A 27585-nucleotide genomic window follows, 5' to 3' on the forward strand; every position below is an offset into this window, starting at 1 on the left:
TATAGGAGATCGTTTGAGAAACGCGATTGTTTACAGAGGGCTCGTTGGTTATTGGCTAGTGGATGCATACCGCAACCCTAGTCAACCTCAGTTTGTTGCAGTATAGCTTCTATTTTATGCGCCTTATAATCCGGTGCGCCTTATATATGGACAAAGTTTTAAAATGGGCCGTTCATTGAAGGTGCGCCTTATAATCCGGTGCGCCTTTTAGGGCGGAAAATACGGTACTGACTGTGGAGTGTTGCAGACGAGCGCTCTGTTTACTTGCAACTTTGGTTCTTGACATTCGATCGTTTTTTTTTTAGCCCACAGCTCGCCTCGCTCTTTGGCTGCCTTCGTGTGCCACGCTTTCCTTCTTTTCTTCGCCTCCCGACTAAATCAGCACCACGTTTGTGGACGACGACAAAGTACGAGAGCGTAGACATAGAGATACCCACCTGCAGCCAGAGTTTGTCGCGCTGAGACCACTTGCCCCCCGCCGTACACTGGAAGGAAGCGTTTTGACCCACGTTGACTTCCACATTCTGAAGGCGCAGGAAGTGAGGCGCTTGCCCTGAACAAAAGCGCACAAACAAAATTGGCCAGCGTCAGCCAGCGACACCGGAAGTTACACGAGACGTGTGCGAAAAGACGATCGTCGTGCGACTATGGCGATATGACACGACGTTAAATTGTAGATGGAGCACATAGGAAAGGACATTGGAGGTGAACGGTCTTTAACTGCGATAGAGCACACGGAGTGCATATCAAGCGTTCAATATGCTGAAGGAGGACGTCGGTATGCTAAAGCCGAGAAGTAAGATGAGAGTTCCCGGCGGAGCTCAAACATGGTGTCAATACAAGAGGCGCCCTCGCCATGCACCATTGTTATGCTACGTTGTGGTCCGTCTTGTCCAGAGTGAGCCACGCAGACACCATTTTGCTTCCTGGCCTTACAGGTTCGGCAATTGGGACGCGCACGCTCACTTACGGCAGGGATGAGCCAGAACTCGGACGTCGTCGACGGCGATGACTCCCGGGTGGCCCCGGACGGAAACGGCCTCAAATATCACCTGGAGAGGAAGAGGATGAACGCAGATGAGAGGAAGGCGCACGTGCGCATGCACGCTTCCTGGTGATTTCCGTGACAGCAAATGTGCGTACATGCGTGCGAGTAAATCTGAGATGGCCATTTCTCTTGCTTGTCATTGGACTTTGAGAGGCGTGCGCCGTCCAACTCAAAGTGAGCGGCCTGGCAGACGGCGGCTTGGCAGACGGCGGCTTGGCGGACGGCGGCTTGACGGACGGTGACATGGCAGACGGCCGGCGAGCCTTCGCGAGGCCGACGGCAGATGGTTCTCGCGCAATACGGGCGCATTTATAAGCTAGACTGTGTCGCGGTCTTTGCTTTTCAGTTTGGCTTTGATTCCAGGACAATGTGTACATGACTCGAGACAAAGAGCCAAAGCTTGGACTAGATTCAGCCGTCGCTGCATCGGACCGGGACCGGCCGAATGCTCGGCATCCTTCAGTGTCAGCCGAAGCACGGCACTGCGCGGCGTGGCTTTCTTTCAAGCGCTCTTTGTCACAGGGCTTCGTTTGTCAACGCGTCAAAGCATGGCAACCTTTTTGTGAAGGCCGCGTGCGCCTGTGTCACCTGGTAGGAGTTGGGCCAGAAGGTGGAGATGGCGAGCTCGGCCTTGAGCCATCCATCGGTGACAGTGTCGCTGACGTTCCACACAGGGTTGCTCTGAGCGCCCCCGTAGACCTGAACAAAGCGTTTGAGCGACTTGACAACTCCACGAGGCCTTCCCTTCACCTGAGGCGACCTGGATGTAGACGTTGAGGGCGCCGGGGCTGGCGCCGTCACGGCCCGATATGGAGTAGAGGAAATCGATGCAGTGGGTGTCGTTTTCCTCCAGCATGGGCATGTGGAGACGAGCACGCTGACCCGACGCCCCGCCCGACGCGTTCACCGCCATTGCGCCACCTGACACAAAGGCACCGAGGCAGACAAAAACATGCTTCAAATCTGTTTAAAAGTACAACATCAAGCAGAAATGCTGTAGCGTTCAACTTGATGACAGTAGGAGAAAGTGTGACAGAGCAAATTTGCAATCCAGGAAGAACATTTTCTTTGTCTGGAATCAGGATGCAGTCAAGATTGTCAGGGTCATGGTCTTGCGCCCCCCCAGGGCAGGCAGCTGCCACATAAAGAAAGCTTCCGCTTGCTGTCGAGTACGTTTCAAGGTGTTTTACGAGCCTTGTCTGCTCTGTGGAACGCCGCCACGAGCCAGCGCCAGATTTACACGCTACTCCAGTCGCGCCACATCCTCAATCACCGGGGGGGTGGCTGCGCGTGCACGTGTTGAGAAAAAATCTGAGTCAAGCCTTTGGAATGAAAGAGCCATTAACAATTCAAAGAAATGCCGGTAAAACCATACCATGAAGGAATTTGAAAACTTCTCAGCAAAAAATGGCCAAAAAGTCTCAAGGACCTGAAGCGCCACCAAACTGTCAACGTACAATTTGATCCTCAAAGAATGAAAGACGTCAGAGAGTGTTGAGGGGCAAATTGTGCAAGAACAGTTTGGTGCTGCTATAGACCCATACCTCCAAATGAACAGAAAGTCGACCATTTTGTTTTGAGGCAGTCGGTTTGTGGTACTCCCACTCTCCCAGATGCTTGCTGATGACAAATCAGAGCAAGCAGCCACCTGCTGCTTCCCCCAACCCAAAGACCGCAAAGACAGAGACTTTTTTCTGGATGTGATTCTTTGAAGGAAGCAGGTCAAACTCTGCGAAGTTTAGCACCAGTGTTTTTTCCTAACTTGAGCGGCAAGTGAGCGCCACCTTATTCTTCTTTTTCATCTTCTTCACATTCTTGTTCTGCTCGAGAGTTGTAAAAGGTGTCTCTTTAGCACCCGCAGGACTTGACGGTGGCAAGATTTTGACTTTGTGCTGCCACTTGTGACGCCAGCGCGGCACATGGATAATTTATGCGTCTCAATGCCTGCTGTCAGCAGACGAGAGAGAAAAGACAAAGGGGGGAGAAAAAAAAAAAATCTTCAGCCGCCTGACGCAACAAAATCCAACATTTAAGAAAAACCAAAAGAGCTGCGACCGTCAAAACCCTGAAGAAGAAAAAATGCGTCAGGAAAGAAAGCAAAAAAAAAGAACAGAAAAGCAAAATCAAAGGAAAGACATCCAACATCCGACAAGATGAGATCATTTGCATCAGCTTGAATGAAAGGATGCCAGCGCTAGCTGCTAACTATGGTGCCCATCGCTGATGTCCACAAAACGAGTCTTGTCTCGGACAGTTAAAAAATGTGTGTTTGTGTTCAATGATTGTCTTTGATGTTCCTCCAAAATTGCATGTTGGTGTCCTTGACATTTCCAATTGGTCTTTGACCCTCGTCAAATGGTCACGTTCATATCTGAAAATCAAGCTGGCAACTGAGAATCGGTTTGGATGTTTCGAAAACAAAATGTCTTTTGGGTTTCTTGACAAACGTAACTGTCTTTGTTGTCAAAAATTGAGTATGTCAATTGACAATCGAGGTCTGGAAGGTTTTTCATTTGCTAATGAGTGTCGAGTTCATTGCCGACTCAAAATTGTCTTTGATGTTTCAAAACATAACCGTGACTTGATGGCTTGATTGACGTTAGTCTTGTTGACAACTCTGGAAAAAATGTTTCTTGGGTCAATGTGTTGCTGATTTGTTTTAAAAGTTTAAAAAAGGCATAGTTGTAGTCAACACAAGCTGGACTTGGATGAATGCCCGTTATGTCTTTGATGTTTGTCAAAAGCCGTACGTTGGCTAGGTTGCCTCGAATGTTGGCAAAGGCAGAAAAATGACTTTTGGGATGATCCGGCCGCCATCAAAGGCTGGACGCGGGCTCGGGATGGCGTAATGAGGACCCGCGCTGCGTCCCCATCTGCAAATGGAGGAGGAGGGCCAAGAAAAGAAGCAAGAAATGGAGACGGGTAAATAAAGCGGCAGAGTTATCTGGGGCCCGTGGGGAGCCATTACTCCAGCCCCGGCCGGCTTTTCTACACCGGCTGCTTCTTAACGAGGCTCGCCCTGACAGATGCTCGGCTACTGCTTCTTGCTTTGCTTTTTTGGACCCGTCTGAGATAAATACAGTGAGCCAATGTACTGTTGCGTTTTGTTCAAGATGTCCGTCGTTGAGCAAGGAAAACAAAGATGTGGAGTAATAGTTGGTTCTTTATTTGCAAGATCTTGGGTTGTTTTACGGCAGTCAGTACACAATGCACTTCAGCAGATGATAGGTGACCCCGACGTGATGTCCAGTTTTTTTATGTCGGTTTTAAGACTTCCGAGGGGGAGAGCTTCTTTTGCAGTCTGGAGGCCTGGGGCCCCAACTTTAGAAGGTAAGAAGGCTTTTTCCTTCATAATATGTGGCCTCCACACCGTAGAGCAGGGGTCACCAACTCCGGTCCTCAAGGGCGCCAATCCAGCCTGTTTTAGGTGCAGCCCTGCAACAACACACCTGATTCAAATGATCAGCTCATCAGCAAGCTCTATTAAGGCTGATAGCGATCCTGATTATTTGAATCAGGTGTGTTGCAGGGGGGATACATCTAAAACAGGCTGGATTGGCGCCCTTGAGGACCGGAGTTGGTGACCCCTGCCGTAGAGGATTTGTCTTTCCTGACCCAAAATTTGATACTTTAATGATTTATGTGGAGGTGGTTGTTTCTTTATGGTTTTCTTTTTTATTGTGTTAAAACTTCTGAAGTGGAATCCGGGATTTTGTTTTCTATTGTGTTAAAACTTCCGAGGTGGAATCCGGGGTTTTCTTTTTTATTGTGTTAAAACTTCCGAGGTGGAATCCGGGGTTTTCTTTTCCTTTGTGTTAAAACTTCCGAGGTGGAATCCGGGGTTTTCTTTTTTTATTGTGTTAAAACTTCTGAGGTGGAATCCGGGGTTTTCCTTTTTTTTTTATTGCGTTAAAACTTCCGAGGTGGAATCCGGGGTTTTCTTTTATGCTTCATTTGTGAGTGTTTTTGTGCTGTTGTGCTCGTTTATTGTCTTTATTGTGGAGGGCTGGTGATAGGGCCCTGTTGGCTCTGTTGCGATAAAGCAGATATAGGGCGTTGGCCCTTGACTGTCTGGTTGTAATATTGTTGAAGTTGTCTGTATATAATTGTTACTGTTGTTGTTATTACTGTTATATATTATTAATAGTGCTAATTCGGATTAATTATGAAAATGAAAGGTGAATTTGATCGCGGGAAAAGATTGGTTTGATTTGAAAGCACTCCCATTGGCAGATAGGAGTGTGCAAGCTCAACCGAGTGCTGCTGTTGCAATTCAAGTGGAACATTTTCTGCCAAAAGAGCGCGATGAAAAACGAAAAGAAATGACTGATTGGATAAAGAACTTTCAAAGATCTGGATACTTCCCTACTGATGATCACAAAACTGATGTGTGGCATTGTTACAAAAAACTGAAGCTAGATTTGTTATCAGATTGGAAGAATTGACTGCTGTTATTATGTGTTTGTACGTGATGTCTGTGAAATTTTAATGTCAGTATGTTGTCGTCCTTCTGTGTTTGTGCGCGCATGTGAAGAAGTTGGGGATCCCCATGTGTGTGTTTATTTGAATGAGTGATTGGCACTAGGTGGAATAGCATGGCTCCAGTGGAGGGAAGTTGGTCTACGGTTTGAGAGGGGGAGACTGATGAGTGTGCATGCGCTCCTCCCGGAGCGTGTGGCCGCGGAGCGGGACCTGGTCTCTGCGTGTGGTCGTATGCTGTGTGCGCGCGGGTGGAGGCCGGCGGCATGATTGATACAGGGGTGGCCAACCTGTGACGTATCGATGTTGCATGTCGTTCGGGCGGGGCGGGGCTGTGGCTGCGTGCGGGGCGGAGTGTGCCCGCTCTGGGGGCTGTGTGGGGGTGGTGGCGAGTGAGACTAAGACAGGATGATGGAAGAATGAATGATGACGGGCAAAGAATTCATACACGACATTGACTATTGAAACAGCCACCCAGAGAAATGAACGTTTAACTGCTTGCCAACAGGTGTGAAAGAAGCATGCTTGGACTAATCATTGCAATACTATGTGTAACTGTGGGCCTAACGAACGCCCACATGATATATACTGTATATATATTTTTTTATAATGCGGTATAGTAATAATTTCCTAAAAAAGGTTAGATAGGCTTTTGCAACAATAATTTATGAGAGGAAGGGAGGAATCAGATAAGAGCTCCGACTCTGGCTGGGAGTTCAAGGAATATTCTGGAGCTAGACAATGAGCTGAGCTGGAGCAAGGGGGGGTCTACTCGTGAATTGCAGCACAAATCCAATTGATCTATCATATTGCATATGATATCTGGCAATATTAGGCAGTCAAGAATTGAAAACAACAAATTAAGACTACATTTGGAACATAGACGCAAGATGAGTTAATTGAATAGAAAACCGTCAGCTAAAATGTAGCTTGAAAACAGAATGAGTTTGCAGGACTTGCAGTATGCAAAAGAGATCAATGTCACTAGGTGAATTTGATGAACAAAAGTTACTTGGGAATGAATGGCAACGAAATTTGTAGACACTCTTATGAGTTTGGTGTCCCAGTCTGTCTCTCTCAGAGCCCTGGAACTCGATCCCAAAACTCCACCTGCAGCCTTGACCAACAAGATAACGGTCCTTGGCTTTGAGCATTGCAAGAACAAAGAAGGACTGTTTTTGTGCTTGGGGGGAGGCAAGCACTATTTTCCGGAGGAAAAACATCATCCTCAGAGATGAGGACAGCTATTGAGAGGTGGAGGAACTCACAAGATGAAAATGGACATTTTGGAAAATTGACTCAATCAAGAGTGTTGGACAGGTTGGCTCTGAGACAACGACTAAAGCAGAACGACAATGAGGTTGAACAAATGGGGTCGAAAATACAAAAAGTCCTGCCTAGCTACAAAAACAGATATGCTCAAACCTCATTGAATAAAGTACATAAGCAGACAAGTATATTCACATATTAAATCAATAAAAGAAACATTTTAATCGTATAATTATACCTACACACCAAATCAATAAAGAAGACATAACTAGACATTTTTGATAGGTGGTAATGACAAAGGTTTTTATAACTTTATGATCTGATATGTATTTCTGTGCACTTTGAAATAACAAATTAATGCTAGACGCCAGTTTTGGATTACTACTGAACGTTCTGGACAGAGGGAAATGTTTTGCTTAACAATGAAAAGATATGTGTCAAAAGATAGTGTCAAAAGAACAAACAAAAAATGCATGGTAAGTGGTGAGTAAGAACTTTGCATAGTCAGGGAACATTAACAAATTGATGATGTCACAGCCAAAAGTTCACATAATTCCGTACAAAATGAAAAAATTGAAAGAATGATGAATGGGCGGTGTGCGACAGTGGGCGAAGTGGATGTATGTGCAAGAATGGTTTACAGGAAGGACACTTGGAGATAAAACCGGTAGAGGTGCAAGAAGAAGAGCGGCAGGAGGAAAACAACCAAGAACCCGGCCAAAGGTGATCGCCAAGGCCGAAAGACGGGATGGAAAACAACAGCCCCCACACACACCGAATCGCCCGTAATCAGCACCCACCCCCACAGAACCAGCTCTCACCGAACCAGCACCCACTCCCATGGAATCAAGCTCTCCTGCGAACTTGCCACACCCCCTGACTCATCACCCATCAAACTCGGCCCACACTGGCATGTGCAACTGAATATAAGCTGACCAAAGAACCTTGAACGTTGCCTTTTCTGAATGGAGACTGTCTGCTCTTGAGCATGGTCGCACCAAAGGCCCAGCGCTGTATTGTACTTTCCTGAAAACAGAGCTTTCTTAACAAGAATTGTGATTGAACTCAACCAACCTGTGTAAGTCTAAATTTTGTTTCGGTGTCTTAGCCTTTTCCTAAAACTGAAGAAATAAAATCGAGCACGCAGTGAGTAAATTGGATAACAGGTGATTGGCTATGGCTTTTGCCGTGAGGCGCGGATAGCGCGCTTCCCAAATTGTGGACCAAATCCAACAAGGTGCTGCGAAAGACACGTGAAACATGAAGTGTCCAACAACCGAACTGGACTCCTTGCTGAGGCGTTACCAAACTTGGTGGGGCTTGGGTCAAAGTGGATGAAAGCTTGCTTGGCACTGAGTTTGCAGAACTGAGGAGTTTTGATAATATGGGAATAATGTGTAGAATAGATTTGGATAATACAGATATACTAAAATGGTAGGAAACAAGCAGTGGCATCAGATATTTTGGCTCGTCAAACTTAAGGAGTTGAAATTTAGTCATGTAAATTTTTTAAATTGGGAATAGGACATTTGGACCCAATTGAATTCAGTCAAAAGGGGGCTAGGTTGCTCAATGTACCTAATCAATACAATAGTTATTAGTTAATTACACCTCAGTGGAAATTATGTTGTCAGAGAGTTGTGTCCATTAAAAGGAGGGTTAAAAGGGCCGTAACCTTTAAATTTGACCTTTAAATTAATTATGCATAAAAGGCGACAGTTAACAAAATGACGAAGTAAAACATCAGACAAAGTAAAGAGCCAGAGGAATTAGTCTGATTATTCTTTCCTAGCTTTTTGATGATGTCAATGGCATGGTGGTACAAGATGGTGTAAAATTGGGTATTGAATTTGGCCCAGGCACATTGGCCAGGAGATGGTGTTAAAGCTTGACATAAGGGTGACCTGATGGAAACTAACAAATCTAATAAATTAAATTGTTAGCAATTGGGAGGACACGACCTGTTCAAACATGTAGCAATGCACAATTTTGGAATATGAGTTTGCTATGCCATAATTTTAAGATGTAACAGCTTGAGCAATATCAATATATATGACGTCATATGATGGCGCCGCGGATGGCAGCCACGGTGAGTCGCTCTCTGTTTCTTTGTCTTATTTTGTGTGTTTTCTGTGTCCTCTGCTGTCCATCCCGGATCACTTTTACCAGAGAAGCGCTGTTAAACATCGGACAGTCTTCTTCTGGTATTTCCTCTCCTGTTCTCTCTGATTCAGACTGTTTGTCGGAGATTCTAGCCGGAGCGGCGGTGCTATACAAGCTAGCGCGACGGCGGCACGGAAGACGAGCCGGAGCACTCGTAAAGCTGAGGCAGAGAGGGTTCCGTTCTGCCCTACCGTCAATTCATCTGGCGAATGTCCGCTCCCTGGCGAACAAGATGGACAAACTGCTGCTCCTCACTTCAAGGAACACGGACTTCAGCAGATCCGCCGCGCTGTGCTTTGTGGAAACGTGGCTCAGCGAACGAACCCCCCACCACGCCGTGGAGCTAGTGGGGTATAGGCTAACTCGTGCAGATCGCAGCGCGGAGCTCTCCGGAAAATCGAAGGGAGGTGGTCTCTGTTTCTACATTAATGAACGTTGGTGTACTGATGTCACGGTGTTGAAAGAGTTTTGCAGCCCTCTCCTAGAAACACTTTTCATAAACTGCCGGCCGTTCTATTCACCACGGGAGTTCTGCTCAATCGTCATGGCGGCTGTTTACATTCCACCACACGCACGTGCGAGTGAAGCCACGCAGATGCTGGCTGACCAGGTAACAGACATGGAGAAACTTCTACCAAATTCACTAATCATTGTTCTGGGTGATCTTAACAGGGCGAACCTCGCACACGAACTCCCCAGATACAGACAGCACGTAACGTGTCCCACCAGAGGGGTACAGACTCTGGACCACTGCTACACCGTGATCAAGGATGCATACCACTCTGCGGCTCGTGCAGCTTTAGGACTCTCGGACCACTGTCTAGTTCATCTGATCCCGGCCTACAGGCAGAAACTAAAAACTTCTAAGCCTGTGGTGAGGACTGTGAGGAAGTGGACAGTGGAGTCAAGGAAGACCCCCAAGCCTGCTTTGACTGCACCGATTGGGGAGTTTTCGAGGCTGCAACTTCAGACTTGCATGAACTCACTGACACTGTCACATCATACATCAGTTTTTGTGAGGATCTGTGTGTGCAGACTAAGACCTTCTGCACGTACAACAACGACAAACCTTGGTTTACACCGAACCTCAGGAGGCTGCGCAAAGTCAAGGAGGAGGCCTACAGGAGCGGCGACCGCGACCTGTTCAAGCAGACCAGAAACACACTGAACCGAGAGGTCAGGAAAGCCAGGAGGTGTTACGGGGAGAACCTGAAGAGACACCTCTCTGCCAATCCTGATCCCTCAACAGTGTGGAAAGGTCTGCAGAGCATCACGGGGTACAAGAAACGAACCCCCCGTCCTGTGGAGAGCCCAAGGCTTGCTAACCAGCTAAACAGGTTCTACTGCAGGTTTGATCGGTCCTCCCACACAACGGGACTTCCTGCAGCACAATCTACATACTCACCTCTCCCCACAACTACTCTGTCCACACCTCTATCATCGTTGTCACCCACTCTCTCTCTTGCAGAGGCCGCGCCCGCACTCCAGATCCGCGAGGAGGAAGTGCGCCAGATGTTCCGGAGACAAAAGACCAGGAAGGCACCGGGCCCAGACGGCGTGTCACCTTCCTGCTTGAAAGTCTGCGCTGAGCAGCTGGCGCCCACCTTTGCACGGATCTTCAACCGTTCTCTGGAGCTGTGTGAGGTGCCCTCGTGCTTCAAGAGCTCCACCATCGTTCCAGTGGCCAAGAAGCCCGCCATCACAGGTTTGAATGACTACAGACCTGTCGCACTGACATCTGTGGTCATGAAATCTTTCGAGAGGTTAGTGCTGAACCACCTGAAGGATGTCACGGGCCCCCTGCTTGACCCCCTCCAGTTTGCCTACCGGGCAAACAGGTCAGTGGATGATGCGGTCAACATGGGACTGCACTACATCCTGCACCACCTGGACACCCCAGGAACGTACGCCAGGATCCTGTTCGTGGACTTCAGCTCGGCGTTCAACACCATCGCTCCTGACATCCTCCAACAGAAGCTCATCCAGCTTGCGGTGCCTGCCTCCACCTGTCAGTGGATCACCAGCTTCCTGACCAACAGGAGACAGCGTGTGAGGCTGGGGGGCATCACATCTGACACCCGGACCACCAATACTGGAGCCCCTCAGGGGTGCGTCCTCTCCCCACTGCTCTTCTCTCTCTACACCAGGGGTGGCCAACCAGTCAGAGACTAAGAGCCACATTTTTTACTGTGTCATCGCAAAGAGCCACATCATACACATGAGCACACATGAACACCCCCCCCCACACACACACACGCACACAAACACGCACGCGCACACGCACGCACACACACACGCGCGCACGCACACGCACACACACACACCCCTCTGCTCAGCCAAATTTATTGTGTGACATTATTATGTCACGCACCAACATGATAATGACAAATTGACTCCTACAGTACTAAAACCACAGACCAAAGACCACATTTTCAACAATGAACATTGTGTGCATTGTCTCACACAGACAAACTCTCAGTTCAACAAATTCCACAAACAAAAACATAATAAGTTTTTTCACTTACTATGTGTGGCGGGACAGACCATTCGTTTGAGTTCGTCGTTTTCAGGAGACAAGATTTCAATAACGTCACTGAGGCATATTTTAACGAACTCCACTTCATTGTATGGCTTTTTAGCCCGTGCAATGTTCCAAGCCAGTTGAAACAATGCAAGTGTGACAGTCTCTGAGTGCTTCGTAATTTTTTTGAAAAACTGTACCTATTTTTCTGCCTGACTTTTCAAAGTCTCCAAACTTGTGCTTGCGAAATTCAGTCCCTTTTGCAAAGTCCTTATCGATATTGGCATGAAGTGAGCTGAAGTGGCGCTGACCATTTGAAGCTTTTAAATGCGCCAATGACGTCCGACATATCAGGCAGAATGGCTTGCCATAGCGTTCAACAAAAAACAACTTTAACTCTGTTAAAAACGTCCTGTGTTCATCGTCATATATTCGTTTAGCTGTGCATTTTTTCCTTGCCATTTTGGCAAGCGTCTTGTCAGCTTTTCTGGACCTAATGGGCCCCCGTAGTCACAGTCGCCGTTCATAAAAAAAGCGGGCAAAACCAATCGCTCTGTTTGTCCCTCCTCCTTTGCGGGATTTCACCTCACGCGCATGCGCGTTTGACCAAAATACCATATTGAACTCAAGCGAAGCAAATACGCACGAAAAATAAACACAAATGTTGATATGAACGTAAAAGAGCCGCATGAAACTAGCCAAAGAGCCGCATGCGGCTCGCGAGCCGCGGGTTGGCCACCGCTGCTCTACACCAATGATTTCTCCTCAGGTGACTCTCCTGTGAAGCTCCTGAAGTATGCAGACGACACCACTCTCATCGGACTGATCCAGGACGGTGATGAGACTGCGTACAGACAAGAGGTGGAGCGGCTGGTCCACTGGTGCAGCCAAAACCACCTGGAGCTGAACCCGCTCAAGACCGTGGAGATGACAGTGGACTTCAGGCGAGACCCTTCACCACTTTTACCCCTCACTATCCGCAGTAATACTATTCTCTCCACAGACACCTTCAAGTTCCTGGGAACCACAATCTCTCGGGACCTGAAATGGACCGGCCACATAGACTCTGTCCGGAAGAAGGCCCAGCAGAGGCTGTACTTCCTGAGACAGCTCAAGAAGTTCAACCTGCCGCGAGAGCTTCTGAAGACCTTCTACACTGCCATCATCCAGTCTGTCCTCTGCACCTCCATCACTGTCTGGTTTGGATCAGCCTCCAAACAAGACAAGCACAGACTGCAACGGACAATCAGGACTGCAGAAAAGATCATTGGAATCAACCTCCCATCTAGCCAAGACTTACCTGTCCAGGACCAGGAAACGTGCAACGAACATCTCTACAGACCCTTCTCACCCAGGTTGCAGTCTGTTTGAACTACTCCCCTCCGGACGGCGTTATAGAGCTCGGTACGCCAAAACCAGCAGACACAGAGACAGCTTCTTCCCCCAGGCTGTTGCTCTGATGAACTCACACCACTCTTAGAGTCTCAGAGTCATTACTGTCCAATAACATCCTGTTCTTCACACCTTTTTTGAATTTGTCTACACTGTTTTTGCCATTTTTCACATGTCCTGAGTGTTGTTAGTCACCTAAATGTTGAACAGAGGGTGTGTTTTACCGAAGTCAAATTCCTTGTTTGGCACGCTCAAACATGGCGAATAAAAAACTCTTGAATCTTGAATCTCTTGAATATGTTTAAGTTAGAAGAACCCATTATTATGGTTAAGTATGATTATGTGTTAAGATTGATCTTTACTAGACAAAATATATGTTATTAATGTTGCAATGTTTTGTCCAACCTGTATTTAATATTGGTGTTCCATCCATACCTGAATGTATTAAGTTGAGAGGAGACATCAAGGGCTAATAGTGAAAGAATGAGCAAAACAGGAAACAGCTGCATTCGGTGGCGGAGTACAGTCATGCGCAGTGGTTGCAGGCTGGCCTGGACAGGGATCAACTAAGGAACATTCTCGAAGCTTCCAGAAACTTCCAGAAAGGCCACCTTACGTGCCGGTGAGGTAATTCCGATGAGGTAATGCCAGAAGCCTATAAATATTTTGTCCTGACACAGAGCGGGGCGGTTCTTCCTAGTCAGGGCGATGGCCGTGACGCTGCCCAGTGTAAAGAATGCCGTTTAGACAAAGATGGATTTTTCATTCTTTTTGAGATTGAACCAAAATCTACTAAGATGAATTTCCAGAGTCTTTGAATTGGACTTTGTCAAATTTTAAGCTTCGAGGAAGGCAGATGAGACAGCCGCTTCGGGCAGAAAGGGGAAGACGCCAGTGTTACGGCGTTGGCTAAGCTCCTCATGGCCAGACCTTTCCTCTTTTTTAAACAGAATTCGGATTTTGGAACAAAGGAGAGCCGATCACTCGACTTGTTCAACCAAATAGGATTTTAGACCTTTTGTCTCCTCTTTTGTTCTGAGACAGGTGAGTGTTGTTTTTTTCAACTTGTAATTCTTTTTCTTGCTTATTCATTAAATTTCTTCTTAATCCTTAATTCGGTTATCGATTATTTCGTATTAACTATGTTGAGCATGGTTTTATATGCAGCAATTAGAACTTTAACATTTCTTTATTTCCCTATCATGGTCATTCTTTAAATCCGTTCAATTCTTATTAAAGTGAAGACAGCTTTAATCCTTAACATCAGGAATTGTCAGATCTGGTTCGAAGTAGTTATCTTGAGCTCAGTTAGGGCAAGTGCGCTCTAGTAAATCAACGAATCCCTTCGGTCATACCAAAGACAGATACATTTATCCGAACGATAACAAATGCTTCAAATCATAAATGGGGATGGAGCCGGTGGTAAAAAGGGCGCGGTCATCTTGATTCCGGGCCTCATGTGGTTACTCTGCACCGGGTTCAGAGTGATTTTAAAGGGATTGGCGTCCTAAAAAGACTAAATGAACTCTGTCCGAATTGATATCTTAGAGGCGGTTAGAGTCGGACGAATCTTTCCCCGCCCCGACCTGGAAACTCTCGTCTCCCTATGAGGGCTGCGTTACAGCAGCGGGGTCGAAGGGGAGTTTAACCCTTTAAACACTTACGGTCGATATGTGCGGATATGTCAATGAGAATACTTGATTAGGATAAAATTATTTTGAAGCCATCTGATGCTGCATGCATAACACAGACCCATACTTAGCCTCTTGAGTAGAAATATTTATTGATAATTTTATGGAAACTTGGATTGATGTATTTACGAAAGATTTAACTGGCGAGACTGTTCAAACGGGTAGAATTATTTTTAGGATTCAATGTTTGCTTGCTCACTTACATACTAAATTTGCTTGTTGTAGGATGAGAGCTGAGCTGTAAAGGTGAATGATTGGGCGCCCGTGTGAGTGTGTAGATGTGTGCGTGCGTGCGCAATATGATTGGCCAAGAAGTTGAGGTGATGTGATCACGATAGAGGATAACACTCCTCTCACCTGAAAGTATAGTAGAGATTGGAATACCTATGATTTGATAACTTATCAGAGGCACCATTGACGACAAAATGGTTCAATAGAGAAGGCTCGTTTCAGTCCTATGACCGGACACGACTGGATCAGCTAGTCCAGCTACGATCAGTATGATACTGTGCCGGCACACTTTGTTGGTCCCTTTAATCCCTGATGACACAATTTAACACATTGTGTGAATGTGTCAAAGGGGGGAGAGTGAGTGTAAATGAGTAAGTAGAATCAATTTGTAAATTGTGAGATTCAATGTCTTTTCAAATGTACTTGTTTTTGAAGCCTCAACAGGGCATGTAAGAATTCAACATACAGTGATGGAAGGAGCAGAAGAAGGATCTCGAAAGGAACGGAGTGAACGAGAAGCAACAACCCGGAATGGATACATTGCGTGGTAACAATTTAGGGATGATAAGGTTTAACAGTACACAGACAGGCACGCCCGGACTGACCATAGGGAGAACCGGGAGTATTCCCGAAGCGCCTGCTGGCCTGGGTCTCTCTGTTTTTGTTTTCATTTTTTTTAACTCTGCCGGTGCAGCGGCGCGCCGATCAGAAAGACAGGCCAGGCCACTTAGGCCACTCAGGCCAGGAGCATGTGAGGAGGGAAAGACGATTGGTTTATATCAATTAACACCCGCCCCCACAGTTCGTATCAACCACACTGAGCGCGTGTGGAGGAAGGGCTGTGTTATGTACGTATGTCAGGTGCCGGCTGCTGTGGTGTGTGTAGGTAGTGAGTGGTGCAAGTGACTATAATGACTTCGAACGTGGTAAAAAGAAGAGGAAAGGCGGTGCAGAGAGGGAGAGGGGCAAAAAAAGAAAGGCGCTGGAGGAGGACGCGGGCAAATGCAGAAAAGTTACAGATTTATTTAACCCCCCCCACACACACAGACACGGTGCCATTAAAAACTGTGTATGCCCGCGCGTGTATGCATGCCAGTTTGCATGTGTTGTGTGCATATGTGCCGCTGCCAAGTAATAAGGCTGTCCTTCTGTTGATTTATTGTTAGATTTAGTTCTAGTTGGTTTTGTAAGTTGAACAGTCATTTGTTATTCTTTCTTACATGCACATTCCTCTAAACCAGTGGTTCTTAACCTTGCTGCACCAAGCCCCACCAGTTTCTTATGTGCATTCACCGAACCCCTCTTTAGCAAAAAAAAAGAAAAAAATCAAATTCAAGACACAGATGCTTTTTACTGGTGCACAAAATGAGCCGTGCATGATCATCACCTTGTTCAAAGAACAAAACCAACACAATACAAGAACTCACAACAAATTACATACCTGCAAATAAGTGTGCCTTTGCCAGACCAGTTTAGATATGCGTTATCACGAATTTACACGATAAATCAGGTGTGTTCGGACATCCGCAGTGGAGGCTCTGCCGAACCCCTGACACCAATTCACCCAGGTTAAGAACTACTGCTCTAAACTTTGTAACTGGCCCTGGCTAAATTAATATTAAAATATATGTCTATGTTCCGCGGCTCGGTAGAGCACTGGTTAGCACGACCGCCTCACAGTTAGGAGGGTGCGGGTTCGATTCCACCTCCGGCCCTCCCTGCGTGGAGTTTGCATGTTCTCCCCGGGCCTGCGTGGGTTTTCTCCAGGCACTCCAGTTTCCTCTCATATCCCAAAAACATGCTTGGTAGCCCGATTGAGCACTCCAAATTTTCCCTAGGTGTGAGTGCAAGTGCGAATGGTTGTTCGTCTCTGTGTGCCCTGCGATTGGCTGGCAACCAGTTCAGGATGTCCCCCGCCTACTGCCCGATGACAGCTGGGATAGGTTCCAGCACGCCCGCGACCCCTGTGGGGACAAGCGGTAGAGAAAATGGATGGATGGATGGATGGACTTCCTATGCAAAGGTGGAACTATTGCCAGTTTTGGTGCTTCAGACAGTAGGCCCAGTCCTAGCTCAGAGAAGCTGACACAGCTGAGTCTTGGAAATGTCCAGGACTAAAAATATCCAGGGTGAGTATTGTTGTGACTATCATGCTTATATTGGAGTGCATATTTGTTTTGAACCAGTCAAAAAAAAAAAAAAAAAGTGTGTGCATGTGTGTGCGCACAAATGCGTTTTGCTTGTGCCCATGTAATTAAGTGTGGGTGTGAACATGCATGTGTGGGCAAGGCCAGGGTGGCCTGGTTACATAACTGACTCCTGGCCTGAAAAAACCTCCCAGTCCGGCCCTGCAGACAGGTGATGTCTGCAATGTCGCCTCTCTTGGATGATGACACCAAACAGTTGTGTGAGAGAGGCCTCGGCAAAGGAGCTTTTGTGGTAAAGCAGCCGGTCGTACCTGCGCGGGCGCTGTGGTCCTGCTCCCACGTGAAGCCGCTGGTCCCCAGCGACACGCTGTAGCCGCAGCCGCTGTACGAGTCCGAGAAGGTGCAGCCGCCTGCCGGGCACAGAAGCAACATACGGGTCACAACGACAAAAGGCGCGCACACGCTCGGATGACGAAGCGATTGCAAGCGGGGCTTTTCAAAAGAAAATGAAGACAGTGCACGCAACAGCAGCGGCGAGTGCTGTTTTTGCTTTGCGGCCTTCAAATTAACATTTCAAACTGGAGCGATGGGGTAAATTCACGCTTTCCAATTCAGGCTTGGAACCAGCTCTCGATTTTCAAATCCAGTCCGTGTTTTAAGTCGCTCCGCAAACACAGCTAGGTTGGTCTTTCAAACTTGCGTTCGGTTCGAGTTCAAAAGAAGGTCGGCCAGCAACTCAAGGGGCTTTCGAGCCTTGCTTCCATTTTGCATCCTAAACGGTTTTCAGGATAGGGTCAGGCGAGCTTTCGGCTTTCAAGCCACAACTCCAGGTTGGCTTGCGCTTGTGCCTGCAGCGCCCATTTGCGCCGGCAAAGTGCCAACACGACGACGGGGCTTCATTCCGCTACTTTTGTGTCGCACTTTCCGCCACATTAGCGTTCGCCGCAAGCGAAAGCCACGGCTCCATTCTTGGCTGCCTCCCGCTCCCACGCGCGCTGCGCTAATTAGCCGTATGCTCTGACACACAGCGTTTAATTTGCACGGATTTATTTGTGGAATCAATTAGCGGCGGCCAGCTTCTTTACGCTTTGTCACCGGTGGCGCTTGTCGCACGGACGCTCAGCGAGGGTTTGTTTGAGTGGCCCTCGCACGTTAAGGCTGTTTTCCAATGACGCTTGCCTAGTGGCGTTCAGAGCTCTCCTTTTAAAAATTTGACAGTATTTTGTAAATTCCAACCCCCACTTCATTTATCAAGCTACGGTTAGGGTTTCAAGCAATGATTCAAGTTTCCTAATGAAACGAGGGAAGTGGCTTTGCGAGCCAAACGAGGGCTTTCAAATGAATTAGCTTTGCAAGCGAGGCTGAGGACAGAAACCCAGATGACGGACGGTTTCAAACATCGGTCAGGGAGTGGAGTTATGGGTCCAAGCTTGGGGGTATAACGGTAGAGGTTTTCAGACGGGTTAGGGGTAGGCTTTGGAAAAAGGCTCTGAAGCTGGCGGCAGCAGGATTTCAAATGAGGGCCAGGCTTTTGCACTTGGGTTCAAGTTGTGTTTTGAAATGCCGAACCCAAGGTATGGTTTCAAATATGCAGCAATTTAGAATTTCAAACAATGCTTTGAGCTACAATCAGGGTTTGGTGAGTTGCACTGGTTTTGGATTCATCTTTCAAGATAGGACTCTAGAGTAGGGGTGTCAAACTCATTTTTTTCGCGGGCCGCATTGTAGTCATAGCTTCTTTCGGAGGGCCATTATGTCAACCCAAATAAATGTATGAGCACCTTATATTATATACAGTAAAAGCTACAAAACAAACTGACAAATAACTCATTTTCAAATCAGACGAGTAAAAACTGGTCAAATATTTAAAAAAAAAGATATTATTAAAAGTGAAGACAATTTGCAATTCAAGTAATGACACACGAATTTAATGCATGATTTGTCTTCGCGGGCCACATAAAATGATGTGGCGGGCCGTATCTGGCCCCCGGGCCTTGAGTTTGACACCTGTGGACTAGAGTTTCAAACAAGGGCAAGGAAGGGCTTGCCTTTAGGCTTCCAAAGCGGGTTCACATTCGAGCTTCCGATCCTAATTCGGAATGGGTCTGCCTTCCAAATTGGGAATAGGGTTTCCCCAGCCGCTCTGCTCAAAACAAGATGCGGCTTGATGCTGCCTCAAAGTGGTCGCAACGAATTGGGCAATGCGTCGTCGCCGCCGCCCTCATCCCCTGAGCAAGCAAACAAATCAAAGTTGGGCGCAGCAAACAATAGCACCATCAATATTCCATACGGAGCAGCTGAGCTGGAGCACACTCGCGCTTTTAAATAACGCGGGGCCGCTCCGGCGGGGAGGGCCCTTGCCACGGCGCAGTCAAGACATTGTCCGTCAGTGAGCAGATGCCGCCTACTTGATGAAGGCGCACGGGGTCACCATGACGCTGTCTAAGTGAGCGCTAACGAGAGTCTTTAGAGGGCCCGGCTGCCCGCGGGCGTCCCTTCACGTCTCGTCCCGGCCGCTCAATGCCAAATCATCGGCTTTGCTTTTGCGACTCGCTGCTCGTGTCGCCACGCGTTAGTGCGAGTTTATGAGAAGGCCGCCAATAGCTGCGCAGCCGCCTCGGGGTGGCAGCGTTCATCCTGAGCACTATGGAATGCGCATGCTCGCGTGCCAGTCAGCCAGTCAGCCAGTCAGCCAGCTTGTTTGCCTGAGTGACTTCCAAACGGAGTCTGACATCCAACAATTCAGAAGATTTCAAACACACCTTGAAAGCCGCCCCTGGCGACAGAGTATTAGCAAGTGCCTAAATGGACCAAAGGGCAAGCCAAACTTGTGGGAATTGTATTCCAAATGAAGGTGAGAAATGCTGCCAAAATACACCCAACATGAACTAACGTGCCCCGAAAACATTGTCCCCCCCCTCAAAAAAGTCACATGGCCTACATGCCAACGTTTTCCTCATCTTTTAGATTAAACACACACCTCATCACACTCGCCCCGAGAAGGCCTGTGTGCGTGCGTGCGTGCGTGCGTGCGTGCGTGCGTGCGTGCGTGCGTGCGTGCGAGAGACGGCAAGGACAGTCCTGACCACCGGCGTCTTTTGGAGTGTTTTTTTTTATGGTGATACTTTCAGACGGGTGAGTGCACCTTTCATCGCTGAACACGTTTACTTCTCTGTGTGCGTATGTTGGCCCGCTTGCTGCGGGCTAACCCTTTGGTGACCTCGGAGCCAAACAGCCGCCCTCCCACGTCTGCTTGGATCACGCAAAATGTCCAGTGGCTGCACTTTTTCTTTTGGTAGCACAAGGTTGGGCCGCTACACGGTGCGGACACTCGACGCTACGGCCGAGTAAGAACACTCCCATGTCATCTCCCGTAGCCCTCCGCCTAATCGAGAGAAAGAGAGAGAGAGAGAGAGAGAGAGAGAGAGAGAGAGAGAGAGAGAGAGAGAGAGAGAGAGAGAGAGACGGGAGGAAGCCTACGTGGCAGCCATTGTTGGTAGGGTCAAAGTTCCCGTCAAAGAAAGTGGAAATTGCATCTTGACTGATCTTGTCCACGCTATCAATATGGGACATTGGGGGGTGCCAAACAATCTTGACCTGAGAAAAAAACTTTTTCCCCATACCCTTCCGATCCAGCGCAGCGCACATGCATAGGCGGCTCGATGTGCCGGCAAGTTTGCTATCAGGCATCTTCCTTTCCTTCCACACTTGACACAAGGATGTCTTTTGCCTTGCCTTCTTTTTCTCAGCAGCTGCGCGGCGGACCGAGCAAGAGCCGGGGGGCGGCAGGGAGGCTCATTGATTGACAGGCGGTCTCCGGCGAGGTGCCGTCCGGCGTAACACGCGGGCCTGCCCGTCATCTCCTCGACAGACTCGGACAGCTGGCCTCGAAACCTTGACTCGTAAAAGCCTGAGGTTACGTTGACTTGCTTCTGTTTGTCTTAGCGCGCAAGCTAGACAACGTAAAGGGCGCTTCAGTCAACATGAAAGGAAAAGCTTCCTTCCTTTGGATCTTGCTGTGGCTGTTTTGGACGACGGGCCTAGTCCAGGTTGAAAAAGCAAAGCCGACTTTAAAGTCTAAAGGTGTTTGATAGGCAAGGCCTCGTTTTAATTTGGGATTCGGATGATTTGAAACCTTGATCCAAGCTTTAAAGGACACCCCAGGGGCTTAGTTGAAGGCCTGAGCCCGTCACAAAAGCCAGACCCAAACACTGATCGAGCTTTTACCACCTTAATTCCCTGTCTTGAAAGCCGGACCTTTGTTTAAAACCCTAACCCAACCTTGAAAGCCTAGTCTGACATTGTCAACCTTGAACCTCAACTGCGACTGCAAACCTTGACCTAAAACAAGAATCCAATTTTCAAAGATTTCAAATCCGCTTGCCATGCCTTTGTTGGGGACTCAAACCTATCATATGGGGCCACTTTTTACAGGATGGCACCATGAAACCGAGTCTGCAAACTCAATCAATCACTGAAAACTCAATTTTAAACATTATGGGTTTTTTTGTAACTCTAACTCAGGTTTGAAACCATGATCCTTGCTGAGAGATTTTTATAACTCCTCCTCTTCACCCAGATGGCTCCCCATCTGGGTGAAGAGGAGGAGTTAAATGACTCGGGACTAAACATTCCGCTCGTGCGCGTCGGCCGGCGTCCGTGGAAAAACGAGCTGGCGTATTCGTGCAGCTGTTTTCACCCTCATTAGTTACTTAGCAGCCAAGCGTGCTAACGTGCTAACGAGGGTGCCCGCCCGCGCTCTGTCTGTTTACGCTTCGTTTGGTATGTAAACGACTTTGGAGTGTCCGAGGAAATCCAATCCTGGTTAGAGCATACTAACATACTGACGGGCGCGCCTGTATTGCATTGGGTCTGTTTTCGCTTCATTTTCCATCAAAACGAGTCAAGTGTCTCTGTGAAAACTTCCACATTAGCGCATGCTAACACCATTAGCATACAATCGATCGTTGCCGACATCATATCTCGAAACAAATGTGTTCAGTTTGTCCACGTGATCCACATTTGTTTTTACATTTTTTATCCAAATTTGTGGTCATTTGGGAGCAACATTTGTTTGAACTTTCTCAGGACCTCATCTGTGTTAAAAGGGCATCTGTTAACCAAAATGGCCAACTTCCTGTTCAGTTTTTGTGCATGGCTCCTCGAGATCTGTGCGCACTTCGGGTTGTGATGAATAGGTTTTGCAAATGTTGTGCCTATCGGTGAGACAAGCATGCACACACGCACACACATACACGAAGCCTCCACGGGGAGCCGTGTGCAACGGTGGCATTAACTTACTCCACAATATTTGCCTCATCCAATTAACTCACTCGTTTGTGTGTGTGTGTGTGTGTGTGTGTGTGTGTGTGTGTGTGTGTGTGTGTGTGTGTGTGTGTGTGTGTGTGTGTGTGTGTGTGTGTGTGTGCGTGTGTGCGTGTGTGTGTGTGTGTGTGTTAAGCAAAGGTTAATAGTACCTCAAGAGGGTGAGACAATAAGCCTTGTTACCTTCCCACGAGTGCCTCCACGGTCACATGCACACGCACGCACGCACACACTGGAGTGTGCGATTGGCAGCACAGCGGGCCACTTCATTAGCATCCAAGGCTAACGTTGGCGCAAACGCTGCCAAACAGCCGCCACTGTCATTGTTCTTTCTCCCTTCCTTCCTGCCTTCCTATTTTCCTACCTTCTTTCTTTCCTTTCTCCCTTCCTTGCATTTTTCCTTTCTTTGGCAATGGGTTTCGCTTTGACGACCACAATGCACTTTACGTACGTTCATGCTGATACTAAACTAATTCAATTTTGATTGGCTTTGTGACTTATAAGTTTTGGGAGATACGGGTCATCATTGGTCCAAATGTTTGCCCTGACTCGTAGGCGCAAACTTGAGATACGCACGCTTGATGGTGCCAGCCAACTCAAGTCTCGATAATAAGCAAACGTTTGAGGCTACTGTTCAATTTGTCGAGATCAATCGATGTTAATGCTAACGCTAATGTCAAGACTTGATTTGAATGTATGCTCACTGCTGCAAAGGCATTTTTCAAAATGTTCCCGTTCAAACATTGAACGGGACAAAATAATTAAGGGATTGAAATAATCTCAATTCATTGTAAAATGCTCATGATAATTGGAGATTTTTCCCATCCAACTTGAAAGGTCGAAATGTGTCAAAGTTGGTACATGAAATCGATCTAAACTCCACGCTAATGCAATGTCATTTTTGCGGGGGTTTTGAAGCAGCCCAGTCGCCCACCGGGTCCACTCGACACCATTCCCTTAATAATTGGGACTCGACTGATCACTTTTCGAGCGAGCAAGCACACTTGGGGCTCCCAGGACACGCTTGTCAGACTTCTCTCGTCGCCGCCGATGCCGGGGGGAGAGCCGAGTGTGCCCCACAATTTGCAGCCGTTCCACGCCTTCAAAACAAATGAACATACGTACTTCAACGCTGGCGAGGATGGCCCTAAAATAAAGACGCAAAAAATGGCGGGGTTGTCAACATGAGGCAAAAAGCATTTACCGTATTTTTCTGACTAAAAGTTGCTCCGGAATATATGTCACATTAGCCATAAAATGCACAATTAAGTGAAAAAAAACATATATAAGTCGCTCCGGAGTATAAATCGCATTTTGGGGGAAATTTATTCGACAAAATCCAACACTAAGAACAGACATGAACGAGCAACAACAGGCTAAACGATAGGTATGCTAACGTGACATAAACACAAACGAAGAGCTGAGAACGGGCCTGACGAAACATTCAGAGTTATTCAAATAACTATTACATAAATAACACGTTTATCAAACTATGTGTCACTCCAATTCATTAAATTCATCGATCGTTCTTTATGGAAACGATGACGTGTATGCGCCGCGCCGCTGACGTCTAAATATTCTAAATATTCCACAGACCCATATAACGATATATAAAGTATATACGTATCAAATAACTATCATATAAGCAACAGTATTATCAAACCATCTGTGTCACTCCAAATCATTAAATCCATCGATCAAATTCCTCGTCCTTTGCCGCTGACGTCAGCCTCGTCATTATTCCACGGATTAGTATGTAACTATATTGTAGCGTTAACAAAGTACCAGGAAAGACGTGGGTTTGATAAACGGCTCTTTATTTAACAAAACAAGAGTTCAACGAGCCAACAACTACTGAACTGTAACGATAAAAACATATACAAGTTGCTACACGAAATAAAATATATCAAATAACTATAACATAAATAGTTCACCGCCACACGGCCCCAAGCACCGGCGTCGACTTCCAGGCGTGTGGCGGCGTGGACTTCCATCCCCAGAGGTGGCACTTCCAGCCACGGAGGTGGAAGAGAGCTCCATAGAATAGGACCGGGCATGCGTAAAAGCCATGTCCGAGCCCCATCCACCGTTCCCGGACAGCCACCCGGCCGAGCGCCGGTCCCCAACTTCCATCCACGGAGGTGAAAGAGAGCTCCGTAGAGTAGGACCGGGCGTGCGTAAAAGCCATAATAGTTTTTCAAACCTTCTGTGTCACTCCAAATCATTAAATCCTTCAAACTCTTCGTCCTCCGTGTCACTTACAAACAAAGCCGCTAATGATGCCGGTAGTACGTGGGGCCCTTTGTCATCTTCGTCATCCCGTGATCGAATCCTTTGTCCTTTATGTAAACAACCGCCGCGCCGCTGACGTCACTTGCAGTTCAAACTACAGTCATCCCTTGCTACATCGCTGTTCGTTTATCGCGGTTTCACTTTTTTTTTTTTTTATTTTGAAAATTTGTGAAGAAAAATCACATATAAGTCGCTCCTCAGTATAAGTCGCCCCCCCACCCAAACTATGAGAAAAAAACGCGACTTATAGTCCGAAAAATGCGGTAGTAGGGACTTCGTGACTTCATTTCAGTGACTTGTAAGTGCCGAAATGAAGGAAAGTGATTCCAATTGTTGAGTTTGACTTTGGTTAGCGGTGCTAACAAAAGGCGATATGCCGGGAAGATAACGTTTCAACTTTGAAACGTAAATTTCACAATGAAAACCATCAAGATTGGTTTGAAATTGTCCATTATCAGCTGTTTACCTCATGCTTGATTTGACAATTTCGCCCGACTCAATTCGCAACTGCTGTGCCCTGCTCCAAACGCTCTACAACATAGTTCTTTGTTAGCACTGTGACACGAGTGGCAAGTACAACTCTCGTCTCAACCGAAAAGTCACTTCAGAGTTCCTTGGCACCAAGATGGCAGCAAAGCACTTTTTATGTCTAAATAAAGCTCCTGAAATCACTATGACAATGCTCCTTGGTGCCAAGGTGGTGCCAAAGTACTACCTATATTGCTCTGGCTGCTGCAGAAAAATGGTGCAAGTTTTCAAATAATTTGGGGAATGTGAGGCTTCCTTTCCCTTCCTTCCTTCCTTCCTTCCTTCCTTGCCTTCTCCACCTTCTTTGCTGGCCGTCACGAAGACAACATACGGTGTCAAACAAATCTTCCTCAGTGCAATTTCGCCCCGAAAGATGGGAGCTCCCCCGAGGTGCCTCCTCGAGGTCAACTCTGACCGGACATGTCGTCGCAGGATCATGCAAAACGCCGCGATACACTTTCTGGGGAGGACTCCACATGCTACCCACAAAGCCAGACAAAAGGAAAGGCAGACTCATCTGCTTTACAAGTGTACCCCCCCACCCCCCACCCACATATAGATAGACATGGATGACAGATTTTAATTCATCTTAAGAAGCAATATGCTTTCAAAGCGGGTCTCCGTACCCCGTGCACGCAAACGCACACACACGCAAACAACAAACTGACACTTTGTAAGGGAAAAACGTCAACGCAACATTAAATGTTTCCACCACCCCAAAAAATAAAACTCAAAACGAAGCTGTTTATTTTATCTTCCATTTTCTGCCATGAGCTGAACTCAGATGTCTGTGAATACGAAAAGTCGATTTGTCTCAAATATCTAATTTGCGTCAGTGAGCACTGCTGCTTTGACCAAACAAAGTTTCAAGTGTTTTGTGCTTTACTCAAGAAACGCAATTGAATATTGTGAATAAAAAGCAGTCGGTTGTCACACAACAATCACTTTGGAACATTTCCAAGACGAGAAACGTCGAAAAACAAGACGACGTGCTGGGGTGGGAAATTTGATGGGTTACTACTGCCCCCTGACGACACAAAATAAGTTTGTTGCAGATGCAACAACTCGTCCAAAGCTGCGAAAACAGGCAGTCTTGCCTGCACGCGCGTAAACACACGCAAACACACGCACACGCGCGCATGCACAAACAAACAAACAAACTATCCGCACCAATTCAAGTAGACTGATATTGCTCTCATTTTGTACCAAATGAAATGAACGCCTAGCAAATGTGATAAATGGAAACAAGTGTCACAATATTCCTCGGAGGAAACACGGAGGGGGGGCGGATCTGCATGCACCTCGTGAAAACGTGGGCCGAATATCAAGCAGAAGGTGTCAGGAAAAACAACCACAAAGTTTGCAGACGGACAGATAGAAATTGGTAAAAGTACGGACAGATGGACAGAGATCGAGAGAGCGAGAGCGAGAGCGAGAGCGAGAGAGAGAGAGAGAGAGAGAGAGAGAGATTGAGAACAATTGTCAGAAAAGCTAAGATATTTGACTGGGTGACAATTCGTAGCGGCATTTCCAAATATCAAAATCCTAATGATAATTATGATGATGTAGTCATGACTTCACCTGGGAAAAACTGCGCGCCAGTAAGTTCCAAAGGCATCAAGCAGACGAAAAGTAGGCGCCAAATCAGCACGTGACTGCCCGCGTCCATCTCTTCTTTTTCTTATTCAGTCTTCGTTTTGGATCCTTTCATTCGTGTAACTTGCTTCACATGCTCACGACTCCTCGCTTTTGTACTCCCCACCACCGCCCAAAAAAACAAAAAGAATAAACAGAAAAAAACAAAATCCGCTGGAAATCCAAGGGATGGATTTGAGTGTCACATTTGCATCAAAGGTGAAAGTGGCGCAGAGAACGATGTGTTTGCGCGCCAATTGACTGGCTGCCTGCCTGAGTGACTGACTGACTGCCTGAGTGGGTTTGGTTGGTCTGACTGCTGGAGGAGGCGGCGGCTGCTCGCGTACCTCTGGTGCCCAGCGCGCTCGCGTCCGCTGGTCGCGCGCGGAGGAAAGATCAGCTGATAGATTCCACCGCGCACGGTTTCAAAATAAGAGCGTAATTTCAAAACACCTTGGAATGAGGAGGGAAGCGAGGAAGGAAGGAAGGAAGGAAGGAAGGAAGGAAGGAAGGAAGGAAGGAAGGAAGGAAGGAAGGAAGGAAGGAAGGAAGGAAGGAAGGAAGGAAGGAAGGAAAATAGGAAAGAAAATAGGAAGGAAAGAAAAAAAAAGAAGGAGTCAGCTGAGTAATTTTCAAGCCTGAGCCTTGCTTGGAATCCCTTTTCAGCCTTAAAGCCTAATTGAGCAGCCGCTAAGTGTCTTGTCCCCAAAGTTTCATTTGCAAAGCGCGTGGTCGTCTTGGTTGGACTGCGAACCCAGAGTGGAAATGCTTCTTGCGTCGTTTGGAAGCCCAATTCAAACATATGCATGCACAGCCTCATTTGAAATGTTAACAGGCCCTCAAGTCAAACAAGAACTCAACGCC

At 47.2% G+C, this 27585-nt stretch overlaps 1 protein-coding gene across 9 annotated transcripts in view; it reads right to left on the reverse strand.

Moving 5' to 3' along the window:
• Positions 1 to 27082, reverse strand: part of ptprt (protein tyrosine phosphatase receptor type T) — a 96834-nt gene extending 69752 nt beyond the window's left edge. For all 9 annotated transcript variants that reach the window (XM_037252481.1, XM_037252478.1, XM_037252477.1 and 6 more), the window contains exons 1-6: positions 26668 to 27082; positions 17253 to 17351; positions 1809 to 1969; positions 1637 to 1747; positions 971 to 1052; positions 438 to 553 (exon numbers count right to left, since the gene is read on the reverse strand). In XM_037252481.1, the coding sequence (XP_037108376.1) occupies positions 438 to 553; positions 971 to 1052; positions 1637 to 1747; positions 1809 to 1969; positions 17253 to 17351; positions 26668 to 26755 (657 nt within the window). In that variant the 5' untranslated portion in view covers positions 26756 to 27082. The remainder of the gene's footprint in view (positions 1 to 437; positions 554 to 970; positions 1053 to 1636; positions 1748 to 1808; positions 1970 to 17252; positions 17352 to 26667) is intronic.
• Positions 27083 to 27585: the final 503 nt, after the last annotated feature.

The sequence above is a fragment of the Syngnathus acus genome, chromosome 5, assembly GCF_901709675.1.
Source record: "Syngnathus acus chromosome 5, fSynAcu1.2, whole genome shotgun sequence".
NCBI lineage: Eukaryota > Metazoa > Chordata > Actinopteri > Syngnathiformes > Syngnathidae > Syngnathus > Syngnathus acus.